The sequence below is a fragment of the Drosophila teissieri genome, chromosome X (assembly GCF_016746235.2).
Source record: "Drosophila teissieri strain GT53w chromosome X, Prin_Dtei_1.1, whole genome shotgun sequence".
NCBI lineage: Eukaryota > Metazoa > Arthropoda > Insecta > Diptera > Drosophilidae > Drosophila > Drosophila teissieri.
Window position 1 is genome coordinate 7,162,919 of NC_053034.1, and position 13,696 is coordinate 7,176,614.

Sequence of the window (13,696 nt, forward strand, 5' to 3'; positions counted from 1 at the left end):
AATTACTACGTTGAACGGAAAATTGCATCTCCATCAATGACTAAACAACTTCTGACAGTTTGATGGGCTTCAGGTGATGGCAACAGCCTTTGCCCATTTAAACTGCAAATGGAATGGAATGGATAACCTTTACGGCTAATAACATGGTAAGCAATGTTGTCATTAATTCAGTGCGACCATGAACTATTCATGCTGCACAAGCACAAGCGTGTTTCAAGCATTCAACCGACATTATTCACTTTGCCACTTAATTGGTTCAAAAACAATCAAAATGGAGGCATCTCCGGTATGCAATGCAATGCACCTTGTAATGCCTGTCACTTAATTAATAAACTTACGCATGAGTTTGTGCCACTCAAATCGGGATTTAATTAATAACAATGCCAAATACTCGCAATTTCATAACGAAACGAAACGGAATGGAGTTTGGAGTTGCAAACAGAAATTGATTGGTGTGCGTAACAGGCGGATATGCTTCAATTAAAGAGGCAAGTGCAGTGATTATCCTTTGCCGGCATTATCCTGCCAAAGGAGCAGCAGGCAACTTCTTTTGTTCTCCGCGTTGATGATGATGAATTGTGCCAAACAGAAAATGGAAAATGGGGAATGCGGAATGGGAAATGGGAAATGGGCGAGCGGACTGCCAGATGAGCAAAGTTTTGCGCCGACGAAAACCGGCAACTATTATGCGCTAATTATGACTAAATAATTGCATGAAATGCGCCTAGCGCCAACCAAAACTCAACTCGAAACTAATTTGCAAAGCGTCGAGTGCCGAATCTGCCGCCAGCAGATCCTTTTTCTCCTCAACTCTGCACTGGGAGAAAAAATCTAAGCCATGCTTACAACATAAATAGATATTTAATACAAATCAATACTTTGTTACAATGGATGCTTTCAACAAAAAATTAGTAACTCATGAAGAGGGATTTGTACTTTGTACTTTCGACATTCAAAACTATTTGAAAATACCAACTTAATTTATATATAGCTTTTTTTTGCAGTGTTGCTCCTACTTTTTGCCTTCGCCGCTTGCGTTTTCTTGGATGATTTATTTTTGGCTCAAGTGAAGCAGCTGTTTTCAAGTATACCGCCCCGCCCCCTCAACTCGTACGCCCACATTTAAGCTTCGCACATCCTTCATCAGTTTGTTTGTGGAATTTTAATTGAACTTTTATTCCTCGATTTTGTGGCACATAAGCGACGTGGTGCGGCGGTCAGAAGTTGATCCCCAAGCAAACACGGCTGCTTGTGCCGATAGTTTACTTACTAAACAGCAAATCGGAAAATCCCAATTAGGCGACCAGAGGAGCGGAGGTGCGGATTAAATGTAAATGCGAAAAACCGATTTTCCACTCAGTCCCCTTTGCAATTTCCAAATGCATTTTCTACCCAAATTGCATTGGGGTTTTGGGACCAACTAAATGCTGCCTTAAACGGAACTGAGCCCTCCATCCCGATGAGTTTTGCAAGAAAGTTGAAATAGATACTTTGCAGGTATTCTAGTTTACACCGAATTTAAATTGATGAATTCACTTTTTTGTTGACTGTTTATAGCTGTTGATAAGTTGATGCCGAATTCCGAATTATGTAAGATACAAATAATCTATTAAACTTTACCAGGAACTTTTTTTCAGTTTGATTCGATTCTTAGCTCTACCTGTGACATGAGTCAACATTTATTCAATCTCCTGAATTTCACACAGTTACAGTCGCACAGTAATCGATCGAAGAAGCGCTAATCTGTCCTGCTTTCCTTTTCTTTTTTCCGCGCTTTTCCCTTTCATTCATTTCCGTGCAATTGTATCTGCTTCTCAGGCAGCGTGAATTTGACTCTCAACATTATTAAAATCCCAATCGCAGCGGGCTTTGTTCCCAATCGAAACAACAACTCACAGCAAGAGGACACTACACGCACAGAAGTTAGCGCCTTCAATATCAAAACTATCACGTTTAAATGTAGAAATACCTAAATAAAAAATATGTCTAATTGTGGCACAATTAACACCATTTGTTACATATGTATACTACTACTTTTGCTCATTACTACTACTATATATGTATGTGTTGTAGTTCTTTTTCTTATTCCCATTTTTCGCAGTGTACACGTGCTTGTTTGTGGGGTAAGGGCAAATCATTGAAGGTGGCCGGCTAATTTGGTTTTGCATGGCAAAGTGCCTGAAATCGAGAGACATCAAGAGAGGGGTGAGGTGAGGAGGTAGGTGGCGATGGAAGATGATTAATTGATTACGCGTGTGCTCCGATTTAACGGTAAATGCTGGGGCCCAGTGTCTTTCGAGGAGCGGCAGCAAATTCGGGTGGCATTATCTCCGGTTTCATCTCAACGATTTGGCCTTGTGACTAGCTGATTTACTACTACTACAACACACGTTTGACACGATTTCACTGGATGGAAATGTAAGTTGGCATTGGATTGGGAATATAGAGGCATTTACAATCGAAATAAATAAACTCTTATTCAGCAGCCATATAATATATAATTATCATTGGAATTTTGTGAAACGTTTTTTCCTGCGATTTCTGGTTGGGGCAAAACCCTTGGAACTCCCCTCGTTTGCCGCTGACAGCGGCGGACTCACGTTGAATGTCAGGCGCGGTTATCGGCGGCTTATCAGCGCACCGGACTTGGGCTGCGGATTGGGATTCGGATTCGGATTAGAACTTGGACTCGCGGGAGAGGAAGTCAGTAAACAAACGTCGCTGTAAGTGGAAGTGAGCTGCTGCTGCTATTGCAATGAAGGCACCATTTTCGATCACCTGGCTGATCCTGGTCGTAATGCTGCTGCAACTGGTGGCATCCCAGGACTGCCAGCTGCAGTTGGAGCACGACATGGATGCGGAGGAGAAGCCGTGCGAGAATTTTCATCAGCATGCCTGCGGAAATTGGTATGCGAGCACTTCGCAGCGCACTCTGGGTGCCCATGACATGCGATCCAAGTGGGTGGCAAATCTAAAGCTGCAGCTCATCCGATCTCTAGAGGAATCCCCACCCGTCAGCACCTTAACCTTCTCCAACACCTCCAGCACCGCAACCTCCTCTAGCAGCCTGGCAATCAACGAGTTGGCCACATTCTACAGGAGCTGCTTGTCGAGTGGCCAGTCGATAAGGACCTACACCGATGCACTGGCACAAACTGGGGCCAACTTCCCGCTGCTGACCAACAATACCGGCTCCTTCGATTGGGTGCTGGCCAATGCCGGCCTGCGCAGGTACGGAGCTCAGGGTTTTTGGAGACTCCTGGTGCTGGACAACTGGCAGTCGGCGGATCAGCGGATCTTCTACCTGCTGCCACCCAAGTTCGAGCTGCTGGGCCGCGATGATGAGCTGAATGAGTTCCTGTATCAGCGCTATCTGAAGGTTTTGCTGCTGGAGCTGGGCCTGCGAGTGCGTAGAGCTGCGCTGCTGGCCGAGAAGCTGGTTGCATTCGAGAAGAGTCTGCAGAAGCTGTTGCCCAGCGAGGAGGAGCAGACGTTGGTGCTGCGCAGGCCCGAGAGCCTCAGGGATTTGGAGCAGCAGCTGCCCGGCTTGGAGTTGAGAAGATACTTTGAGACGATCCTGCAGGGCATCGATTGGGATGCCACGAGCCTGCTGCTGGTGGCGGATGTGGACTATCTGCAGGGTCTGCAGAGATTACTGGCGGAGCACACGCTGGATCCCACGATCATGTCCACGTGGCTGCTGCTGCAGTTGCCCGCACACTTTGAATTGCGACTGCACGACGACGAGAAGCTGAGCAGCCAGCGGGAACACTGCCTGGAACAGTTGAGGAAACTAATGCCCGGGCAGCTGGGACGCCTGCAAATGCAGTTGGTGCTGGGTGACGCGTATCAGGATGTGTATGACACGGCCATACAGCAGATAGCCGTGCTCTTTCGCGATCTGAAGCAGCAATTCGAGTTGGTGCTGAATGAGACGGAGGTCTTCCACGACGATGTGGTCACCCGAAACTTGGCTCGTGATAAACTGAGGGCCATGCGATTGCTAACGCCTCGTCTGCAGGAACCCACTTCCACTCCCAATCTCAATCTGCCGGCAATGCTGCGCGGCAATTGTGATGAGAACGTATTGCAGTTGTCACTTAGCCAGGCCAAATTGGAATTCCGGCAGGTTTTCGGCGAGCCGGTGACCTCGGCGCCAGCGGATCCGCTGTCCGTGAATGCCTACTATCGCCTCAAGTTGAATCGCATTGAGTTGCCGCTCGGCCTGCTGGCCACGCCCCTCATCCAGCAGCAGTGCTCCAAGGAGGCGGACGCGTTGGCCAAACTGTCCGCCGGATTGGGCTACATCCTGGCCCACGAAATGGTGCACGCCTTCGACTACGATGGCCTTAATTACGATGCCACCGGCCAGTTGGCCAATGGCCAGTGGCCGGCCAGGGCGATTATACGCTTTAGCCTGCGAGCCGGCTGCTATTTGGGCGAACGGTACAGTAATGCCACGCTAACCGTCAACGAGAACATCGCCGATACGGAGGGTCTTCGCCTGGCCCTCGACACATATCGCCGTCGCAGTGGCGGCGCCCCCAATTTGCGCACCTTCTTCGTGGCCTTTGCCCAGAACTGGTGTGGCACGGTGGCCAGTGCGGCGGGTGGCCTGAGTCGACATGCCGGACACGCGGAGCGGGTTAATAATGTGCTCGGCAACATGCCGGAGTTCGGCGACACCTTCCAGTGCAAGGCCAGCAGCGACATGAATCCCATCGACAAGTGCCGCATTTGGTGACGCTCCAATGTCCAATCTCTAGTTTAAACTGATGTTTTAATGTTATAAACTAATCGACACAGCAATAAATTAGACTGTAGCCCGAAAGTAACGAGAAACAATGGCAACTTGTCTTCATTTTTATAGAAATTATAAATGATTATGTATGATCTATGGCAATCATGTAGCAATCATGTACGAATGTAAAAACTCTGATATGCAAGCATGTTTTTATAATCAATAGAAGTGCCATGTTTTCCACGTAAAGCCGCTGGTCAATGTAAATTTAATTATTTCTGTTGTTATTTGTCTGATATTGCACTTCAGGCACTTATTGTTTTTTTGTTGTTCTGCAATTGCCATCATCGACTTTTCAGCCACCTTTTTACATGTACACACAAGTGTAGCCATTTTTTTTTTTCGTTTTTTTGCGAAATTGGAGTTTGGCCACAATCCAATGAAATGCAACCACGCGCAGTTGAGTTTGTTTTTTGCAAAATGCCACGCCTACCACACCTGTAACGCCCACTTGGGAACTCACACACATGCACATACACCAGAGCAGCATATAAATAAAGAATCAGCCCCACAATATGCAACAAAATACGAAGAATTTGGCAGGTGTTCAAATATTTGCCATTATTGCTTTGAAATGAAATCGGTTTATGAATGTAAATACACTTTACCTGCGCTGTAGCTTATTACAGTGATGCAATTAAGTAGTGATTAATGCAGTTGTTAAATCAAATTACCTTCATTTTAATACCATGTACATATGCTGCTACGTAAGTTTGCCTAATGATTTATTCGCAATCTGTTTTTCATTACTTCAAGCAAATGTGTTAATTAAATTGCAGATATCCAATTCATTAATCCCAGCAAATGTGCTGTGAAAAACTATTTTCCTGGCCTAAGTAACTAATAGGTAGTTATTATTAACCAACTAATAGTTGTTTTGTATTTCCCTAATAGGAGAGAAGAATGCATTTTCGAAACTGCAGATATTAGTTCGTTACACGAATTGCAGCATTCGAATTGGAGATAATTCTCAGCGGTCTGACTTGTTATTGCCGAGGCAAATGGAATAATAATATTTACTTATTTGCTTGGATATTCCAGGAACAATGGCCAAATTTATGCACATGCCAAGCAATTCTCTGGTAATAATCATGCTTACTAATCGCAACGACAACTGTCTACGGATGCTTGGCAAGGGCCACACATCGATTCCCCAACCGCTTTTCACTCGCTTTTCACCACCCACGTTACACCACCCACTTTGCCACCCACGCATTTTCCGCCCGCTTTAACCACCCACTCGTCTGATGATGGCTGGCATATTGTGTGCATTTGCCAACAAGTTTCACCATCAAAAACTCCCAAAAGTATCCAATAGTTTATGCACACAAACTTGCCAAGCAAAAGGGGGTAAAAATGCGGCAAAATGTGGGAAAATGTGGAAAAGTGGGTGGATAATGTGTGTTAGAGGGCGGCAGGCGATTATGTTGTCAAGGGCGCGGCTTTCCCTTGATTGCGTTCCTTGTTCATGATGACTGCTGTGATTGGCGATGATGATGATGATGAAGTTTGATGCCAGCCAGCCAGCCTCCCGTTTTTCATTTCGCAATAGCAACAATCCCGTATCCACTATCCCGCATTTTCTCGCGATTTTCCACACTTTCCACACGCACATCTTCTCTCCATGCAAGTCAAAGTCGTGGCAAAGCATTTCGCCGGCTAATCCACTTAATTAGTGTTTGTGGAATATTTTCCAATATAAAATGCATGCAATGAATGCGGAGTAAAGAAAAAATTACGCAGAATAAATGAAATTGCAAGAAAAGCCGTGGAGTGGATGGCAGGAAAATGCGGGAAACTTGGGAAAGTGCGGAAAGCGGGGAAAGTGCGGAAAGTGGGGAAAGTGGCAAGGATGGCAAGTGAGTTTAGAATGCGAAAAGCCAGTTGCGGGGGGTCAGTTTAACAGTTAAGCGCGGAAAATGCTTCGCTAAGCCATCAAATAGCTTTATTATATAAACGTATAATCTGCGGAAAGCAAACATGGCGCTCTTCCTCGCCATTTTCATTAGCTAATCGAAACTGCTTAAAAGAAGTGATTGGATAAGCGTTAATAAGGTGAAAGTCTTTGAACTTGTAGAAACAGCATGCTAATAAGTATAACATAACATTTACATTTCATATGCACAACTAACGATTTCGTTTGAATTGTTAAATGTATAAAGATACTTTAGGGTTGTTGCAAGCTGCTCTTAACTGCAGTGTTACGCACACAACATAAATTTGAACTGACATTTTAAGCAAACGAAACCGTGAGAGATTTATATTAATTACTCGATAAATCGATGGCTGCTCAATGGCAATTGTGCGTTCGATGGACTTCAATTGCACTCGATTGGCGCTTTCTCTCGCATTAAGTTAAGTTATAAGCGACGCGCTGAACACTGGGATTATGTCGTGTACGGGCCAATTACAGCTTAATCTTCATTCGATTCCAGCCAGGCTGCATATTGTAAGCGGAAAACCGTGGGAAATCCAGCAAAAACCCAGCGAAACCAGGGAAACCAGGGAAAACCAATGGAAAAACAACAATAGCTGCATGAACATTCCGTAGAAAACTACGCTTTTCTTCTTCTGCTGCAACTTTTTTTACTTTTCGCGATACTTATTTTTAAAACCGAATGCACTTCCGTGGGGTATATAGATTTTTCAAAGTTGCAAAGTCTATAATTCTATGACTAGAATTATGCAAAATAATGCAAAATGTGCAAATTCCTATTTAAAACTAAAAATTGCCTTGTTTTGGTTTGCCTAATATATAAGGGGTATCATTCGTTCATCAGCTTTGCTGGCGCCACAGAATTGCTCAGTTTTGCGCTCTTTAAATATTAAATCAATGGATTTCGCAGTCGTGCCTTGGCATGGATTTCAGATTGGGTCAGGACAATGGGCGGTGGGCGGTGGGCGATGGAGGTCAAGTGGGGTGGCGCTGGCGTTCGCTGTGGGTGCTGGGAAATTGGAGATGGGCGTTGTGGCGTTGGATGCAGTGCAGCTGGGTAGCTGGTAGCTGGGCAGCTGGGTAGCTGGTAGCTGGAAGCTGGTAGCTGTTAATTACCACGGCAATGGGGCGAGCGTTTAATGCAATGTCATTCGGTACGTGCCGCGCATAAAGTGGATGCTTGGCAATTAATTGACCCAAAGCCACCGAACCGAATCCCCGGGCAAATAGGACCTTAAATCGAGCTGAAACTCACTTGAAGGTGTCGCGGCTGAAGTTCTTGAATATATTGCACTCGGGATGCTCCAGCAGGCGGAACGCTATCGAACAATGGTGGTTCTCCAGCGGCGAGATGTCATTGTATCTGCAAATGAAAATATAAATGTAGATATATGCATATATTTACAAATCCACAGCGGATTAACTCACCTGAGAGCCAGCTCGGTGCGGGCATTGATCTGGTAGATGTTATTGTAGCCAGGATGGTCGAGGTCGTGGCAAATGCAGGACACCAACAGGATCAGACACTCTAGATCGCCCAGGCGACTCAGCAAGTTCGCCTGGCGCGTTATGGCATACATCTGAAAAGCACAATGATTAATGATAATGGTATATATAGAAACAAGAATATTGAGCTAAAGAAAATGTACTGATTTTGTATATATATCTTATATCTCTAATCTATGCATACATTCTGATTCATAGAGTTCGAAGTAAGCTATTTAATTGTTTTACAACCCAAACTAAAAAGTTGCTGTACTTAATAGCTTCATTATTCCCCCGCCCGGCTAATTATACAGCTTTCTGTTTTCCCCCATTGAATTTGTAAGCGAAAACCAGTTGTCTGCTTCCCTCGCAAGGATGCAGCGCATCATCTGGCCCTCGAGCATCATCGATCTAGCCATTTATCTTGATGCGGCCAATTAGTCCTGGCAATTTAACATTTAAACTTATCCGCTCGAGGTTAGACAGGTGAGGTAAGCTAAGCTAAGCGAAGGTAAGGTAAGGTAAGGTGGCTGGCTTAAAGCTGCCTGGCATTTAACCATTTTTCCACCTATTTAATCCGATCCACCGTCTATAACCTTTATCGTTTGCTCCTGTCGCACCTCGAACCTCATGCTCCCCTGCTCCCTGCTTTGTGCCAACTTAATTTGTCTGCAGCGAAACCCTTGCAATTACCAGTAGAAGGACCTGCCCCAAACCCACACTCCTGCCACACTTAACCCCTTTTTTGATACCCTGTATGCTGGGCAAGCGGCAGGGCGTTTTGTGTTTGCGCAAGATTAATGAAAAGGCCATACTTAATCCAGATATTGAAAAGGGTTTACAAGTATGCAACACCATCGTTTGTTCACCAAAGACACAGATTCACAGATTCATTCCGACTTTTTTCACTGATAGAGATTACAGATTGTAGTACTTATTTTTGTGGTCCAGTACTTCGCTTCTGATTGATTGGGTAACTTCTAGTCCCATCCGTGCATTCTCGAGCTCCCTGTCCTTTCGGAGCTGCAAAGCGCTGGCTGCAAATGAAGATGACTGGGCGACGGAGACCCTCGAGGAATTTCAACAGCGTTCAATTGAAGCTCTTCGAAATGCGAAAGCAGCGCAAACTTTACTCAGCTCTTTGCACTAAAGTTGCAAGGTGGAGGGGGGGATGGAAGGGGAAAGGAGAGGGGTGTGTGCCCCATCCAAAGAGGGGGTTGGGTGGCCAAAGAGGTGAGACTTTGGGGTCTCTGGACGTAAAAGTTGTTGCACAACTTTCGCCGCCATTGCGTTTACTTTGGCATTAAGTGCGAGTGAAAGGGGCCGGGGATCGAAATTGTGAAAGAGCGAGGGCTATGCGATATGCATATATATCTATACATATCTATACATATATATATGGAGTCTATATGTATGCAGGGATATGGTGTGAAAACAAAATCTCTCTGGGAGACAAAGCGTGGGCGCAGGGGGAGGGAGTGGTGGTGCTGCTATAAATTTATGCAAATGCAAATGCTGTTTGCGTTTCGAATTTCGCAAGTTTATCTAAATTCATTGTCAACAAACAGACGCAGACAACTAACAACCCACTCAAACCAACCACCCACCACCCACCATCCACCACCCACCACCCACACTATTCCAACTCCCAAGGGTGGTGCATTTTCTGCTTGTTGGCAAACTTTTCAGCGGATAGTGGCAAAAATACACCAAGGAAATCAACTGCAGCGTCAGATGAAAAGTGCAGCCAATGGAAATTAGTCAAAGTGTGTTCGGTCACGCCCCCTTTGCGTTTGCGGGGCAGCGGCGGCTAAATTCTCGCCGGGAAAATAGGGGCAACGAATAAAAAAGAAAACAACAAACAGAGAACAGAATAAAAAACAAAAAAAAACAAGGAGTACAAGCCACCAGTCGCTTTTCGGCGGCTTCGGTTCAATAATTTAAATTTACGCTCTTGCCGCTGCCTTAATGCTCAGCAGTTTTTGTTCGCCTGTTTGTAGTTGGGGCGAAAGCCGCTTAACGGCTTGACTGTCATGTCCTGCAAACGGCTTTTAGGTCCTCACACGCACACACACACGCACACACACATATGCCCCCTAACAAGCACTCACAGCTGCGGCAAGTGGCAATAATAGAGCAGTGCAAAAATCAACAATCACGCTGAAGAAACCCAGCGCATGTATGACATTCAATTGCAATGAAAACTATTATCAAGATTCATTTCAATATCATATTTAGACATTTAGAAGACGCCACATTATATTTGACCAACTGCTGTTGGTTTTACCTAAGTTTGTTGCTATTTTTGCAACCGCAAGTGTGCCGATGGCCAAAACCCGCCTATGCAAATGGCCGTCCCCATTGAATTGTAAAATACGCAACAGCGCATATGGATCGTTGGAAAGCTATAAAAATGAATAGGGGATGGGGTGGGGTGGGTAAAAAGTGCTGGCCGGAGTTCGAAATTCAAACATTCTGCCATCGATTCGTATGCCATATTTAACAAGGAATTTTGCCAACAGCTTTTTTTGCTTTTTTTGCGTCATTGCCACACACAAACATACGATTATTTACAATTATTAGTCGCAGCTTTTCGATTTAAAGTCAAATAACTAAAACACTCTCTTTTTTGTGTTCAAAACCAATAAAGGTTTATGATTTTAATAGGATTTTGATGACCACCAAAGAATTGATTCACTTTGCTCGTTTTATTTGCAAAATAAACCAAGAACATATTTAGAAATCGAAAATAAAATAAGCTGGAAAAAAGTGAATTACTTTTGCAAGGTTAATGCAGCCAGAAAACCATGTGCAGTGGATGTTTAAATCCTCGGCAATTGGGTAGTTTTTTCGTGGCCCAAAGTGACTGCGGCAAGTGTCCTTCGGTCAGTGCAAAGTGCAATACCGTTACGCGGCCAGGACAATCATAAAAATAGTGCACACAGGTGGGGCGCAGGTGGGAACGGCAATGAGTTGGCCACCGATGATGACGGGCACGATGACAATGGGCGCTCCCCCATGTTTGTGTTTGCGTGGCCATGGTTTTTTTTTTCTTCGTCTTCTTCTATTTTTTTCCCCTTTTTTTTTTTTGCTTTTTTTTGTAGCATTCTTGTGTTTTTGTTGTTGTTTTTGTCTGGCACATAATGCGGTTTATGGCAAACATATTTAACAGCAACAACGGCGGAGAAATAATAATGCGATTGTCATAGTTGCGCTTGTGGCAGCAATTTTGCAATGGGGCAACCGTGCGTATACTTGATGCCTCGACTATCTGACTTTCTGTCGTCCTATTGTCCTCCTTCGCCACCCTTCCCCCCTCACCCCCCTCCGTCGCTCCCATATTGTTGACTTCAGCTTGCAGTCTAGCGCTGTTGCCACGCCCACGCCCTTCTTACCCGCCCTTTACCTGTTAGCCTTTGTTGCCTGCAAAAATAATTTATTAAAGTTTTCGTTTCGCTTTTCTTGTTGTTTTTTTCTTTCCCTGTTGTGTGTGTGTGTCTTTGTCTTAGTTCCTTCAAAAGTTACTGCTACAGTGGAGATCGACTAAGTGCAGCGCTTGATGGCAAAGTTTGCCATTGAAATAAGCTTGGAGTGACAATGCATTTGAATTTATTTCAGCTATTTATTTCTGCTATTTATGTTACACGAGAAGTGAAAGGAGACCTCAAAAGAAAGCAAAATAAGCTGCATTTTAAGGTGATGGAGTAGTGAAAATGGGATGTACTCTACTTGCAGATTAAACATGTAATTGAAATTGGAAAAAGTAGGAATAAACTATTATGCCAGTTTTCTAGCTTGTGGGTTATGCCCACGTATAATGCATAATAGGGTATGCATTTTGGGGCAAGTAAAATGAAAGGAGCGCGCTGCAGAAGATGCAACAACAGCCGGCAACTTTCATTTGCCAAAAATGTAGGTTACGGCAAAATATGTTCCGCTGGCACTTGAGCAGCAGCCAAGTGGGTCGCTGTTCTAAGTGCTCGGTTGGGGAGGAGGCTTCTTTTTTTTCTGTTCTGTGTTTTTTTGGGCTGGAAATGGGTGGTTTTTTTTTGGACAGTACTGGGTGAGTGACCAGTCACTCGGTCTTTCCTTTGCCACTCGCCTCTTACCGCGCACCTCTCACTTCCTGCCACACGGGCTTTCCATTTAAAAAAGAGAAACAAATTCTTCGTATCTTTCGTATCTTGGACGAATCTTGGCAGCTAAAAATAGGTCCTGCTCTAAGCCACATTTCGCACTCACAGGCATTCACACGTATCTCCTGTGTTTGTGTGTGCGTACGTGTGTTTGTGTGTGTGTACGTGTGTTTGTGTGTGTACGTGTGTTTGTGTGTGTGAGCGTTTTGGGTGAATTGCCCTTTGGCGCTTTGGTTTATTTTTGCATTGCAACAACTGGGCGCCGCTCATTGTTGGCACCCACACAATGACAAAGCGACACGCACACAGACACAGTCACACAGACACAGTCACACAGATACAGTCACACAGATACAATCACACAGATACACTCACACAGATACAGTCACACAGATACAGACACCGGATACAGTCCGCGAGATTCAGATATGGAATATAGCAGTACTTATGTGCGCCTTATAAAAATTCCCACATTATATCGATTGCAAGTTCTGTCTGTTCGCACACACACATCTACACACACATTCTACATGCATTTATTAGTGCTCTGCATCTATTATTTCTATGCCAGCTACGTTCGAGTATTTTATTAATAATTTGCGACACGAATCGGCTCGCGGTGGTGGGGGGTTGTGTAATATTATATATTAGATCACAACGTGTATGGCCCAAGGAAAGGCCATTAGGGGAAAACTACAGCGCATATCCGATTTCACTCCAAGGAATTTTCACTTGCTTGCAAAAATATTCCATATATACAAATATACCAGCTCTTCATTGTAGAAGAATACACATACATACATATTTGGTTGCTCATAATCAAGGGAAACTTAAATTGTAGCACAGAAAGTAAGAGCTTAAGGTTTATAAAGATGTCTGAACTGATATATATTATATTATAGTATAGAGTATATATGGAGTTTAGCTCACCATTTGGGCAACGCAGAAGCAGTGCCGAAAGTTGTGGAAGGGCACCTCGTTGTAGTGCTTGTAGACCTCGTAGAGCCACTCGCGCAGCGTGTCCACCGGAATGCTGAACTTCTCGATGAAGCCCAGCTCCACGAACATGGTCTGCATGAGGTGGATGACGTCGGCATCGCTCCACTCGTACGAATCGAAGGCCGGCAGGCGGAGGGCGGCCCTCACCTCCTCCGAGAAGGTCGTATCACAAATTTCCAGAAAGCGGCGCTTCACCTCCTGATGCTTTGGTAGACTGCTTTTACGATGCGGCGGGCCCAGCGGTCGCTTGGAGAGACCTGCGATTAAAGGATAACTTGCATCAGCCGGAAGTTTCATTTTCAAACAAAATGTGCTTTTTACAACGAAAATCGCTTAGAT

General features: G+C 44.7%; 2 protein-coding genes across 2 annotated transcripts in view; one reads left to right on the forward strand and one right to left on the reverse strand.

The window, feature by feature from the left end:
* The window catches only part of LOC122625010 (high affinity cGMP-specific 3',5'-cyclic phosphodiesterase 9A), a 102,172-nt gene that overhangs the window by 3,716 nt on the left and 84,760 nt on the right, over nt 1–13,696 (reverse strand). Inside the window, exons 5-7 of the mRNA XM_043804819.1 lie at nt 13,289–13,614; nt 8,166–8,317; nt 7,993–8,100 (exon numbers count right to left, since the gene is read on the reverse strand). Of these exons, the coding sequence (XP_043660754.1) occupies nt 7,993–8,100; nt 8,166–8,317; nt 13,289–13,614 (586 nt within the window). The remainder of the gene's footprint in view (nt 1–7,992; nt 8,101–8,165; nt 8,318–13,288; nt 13,615–13,696) is intronic.
* LOC122625012 (neprilysin-4) lies at nt 2,695–4,845 on the forward strand. The gene has a single exon (XM_043804822.1). It carries the CDS (start codon nt 2,756–2,758, stop codon nt 4,742–4,744), a length of 1,989 nt encoding a protein of 662 aa, XP_043660757.1. The 5' UTR covers nt 2,695–2,755; the 3' UTR covers nt 4,745–4,845.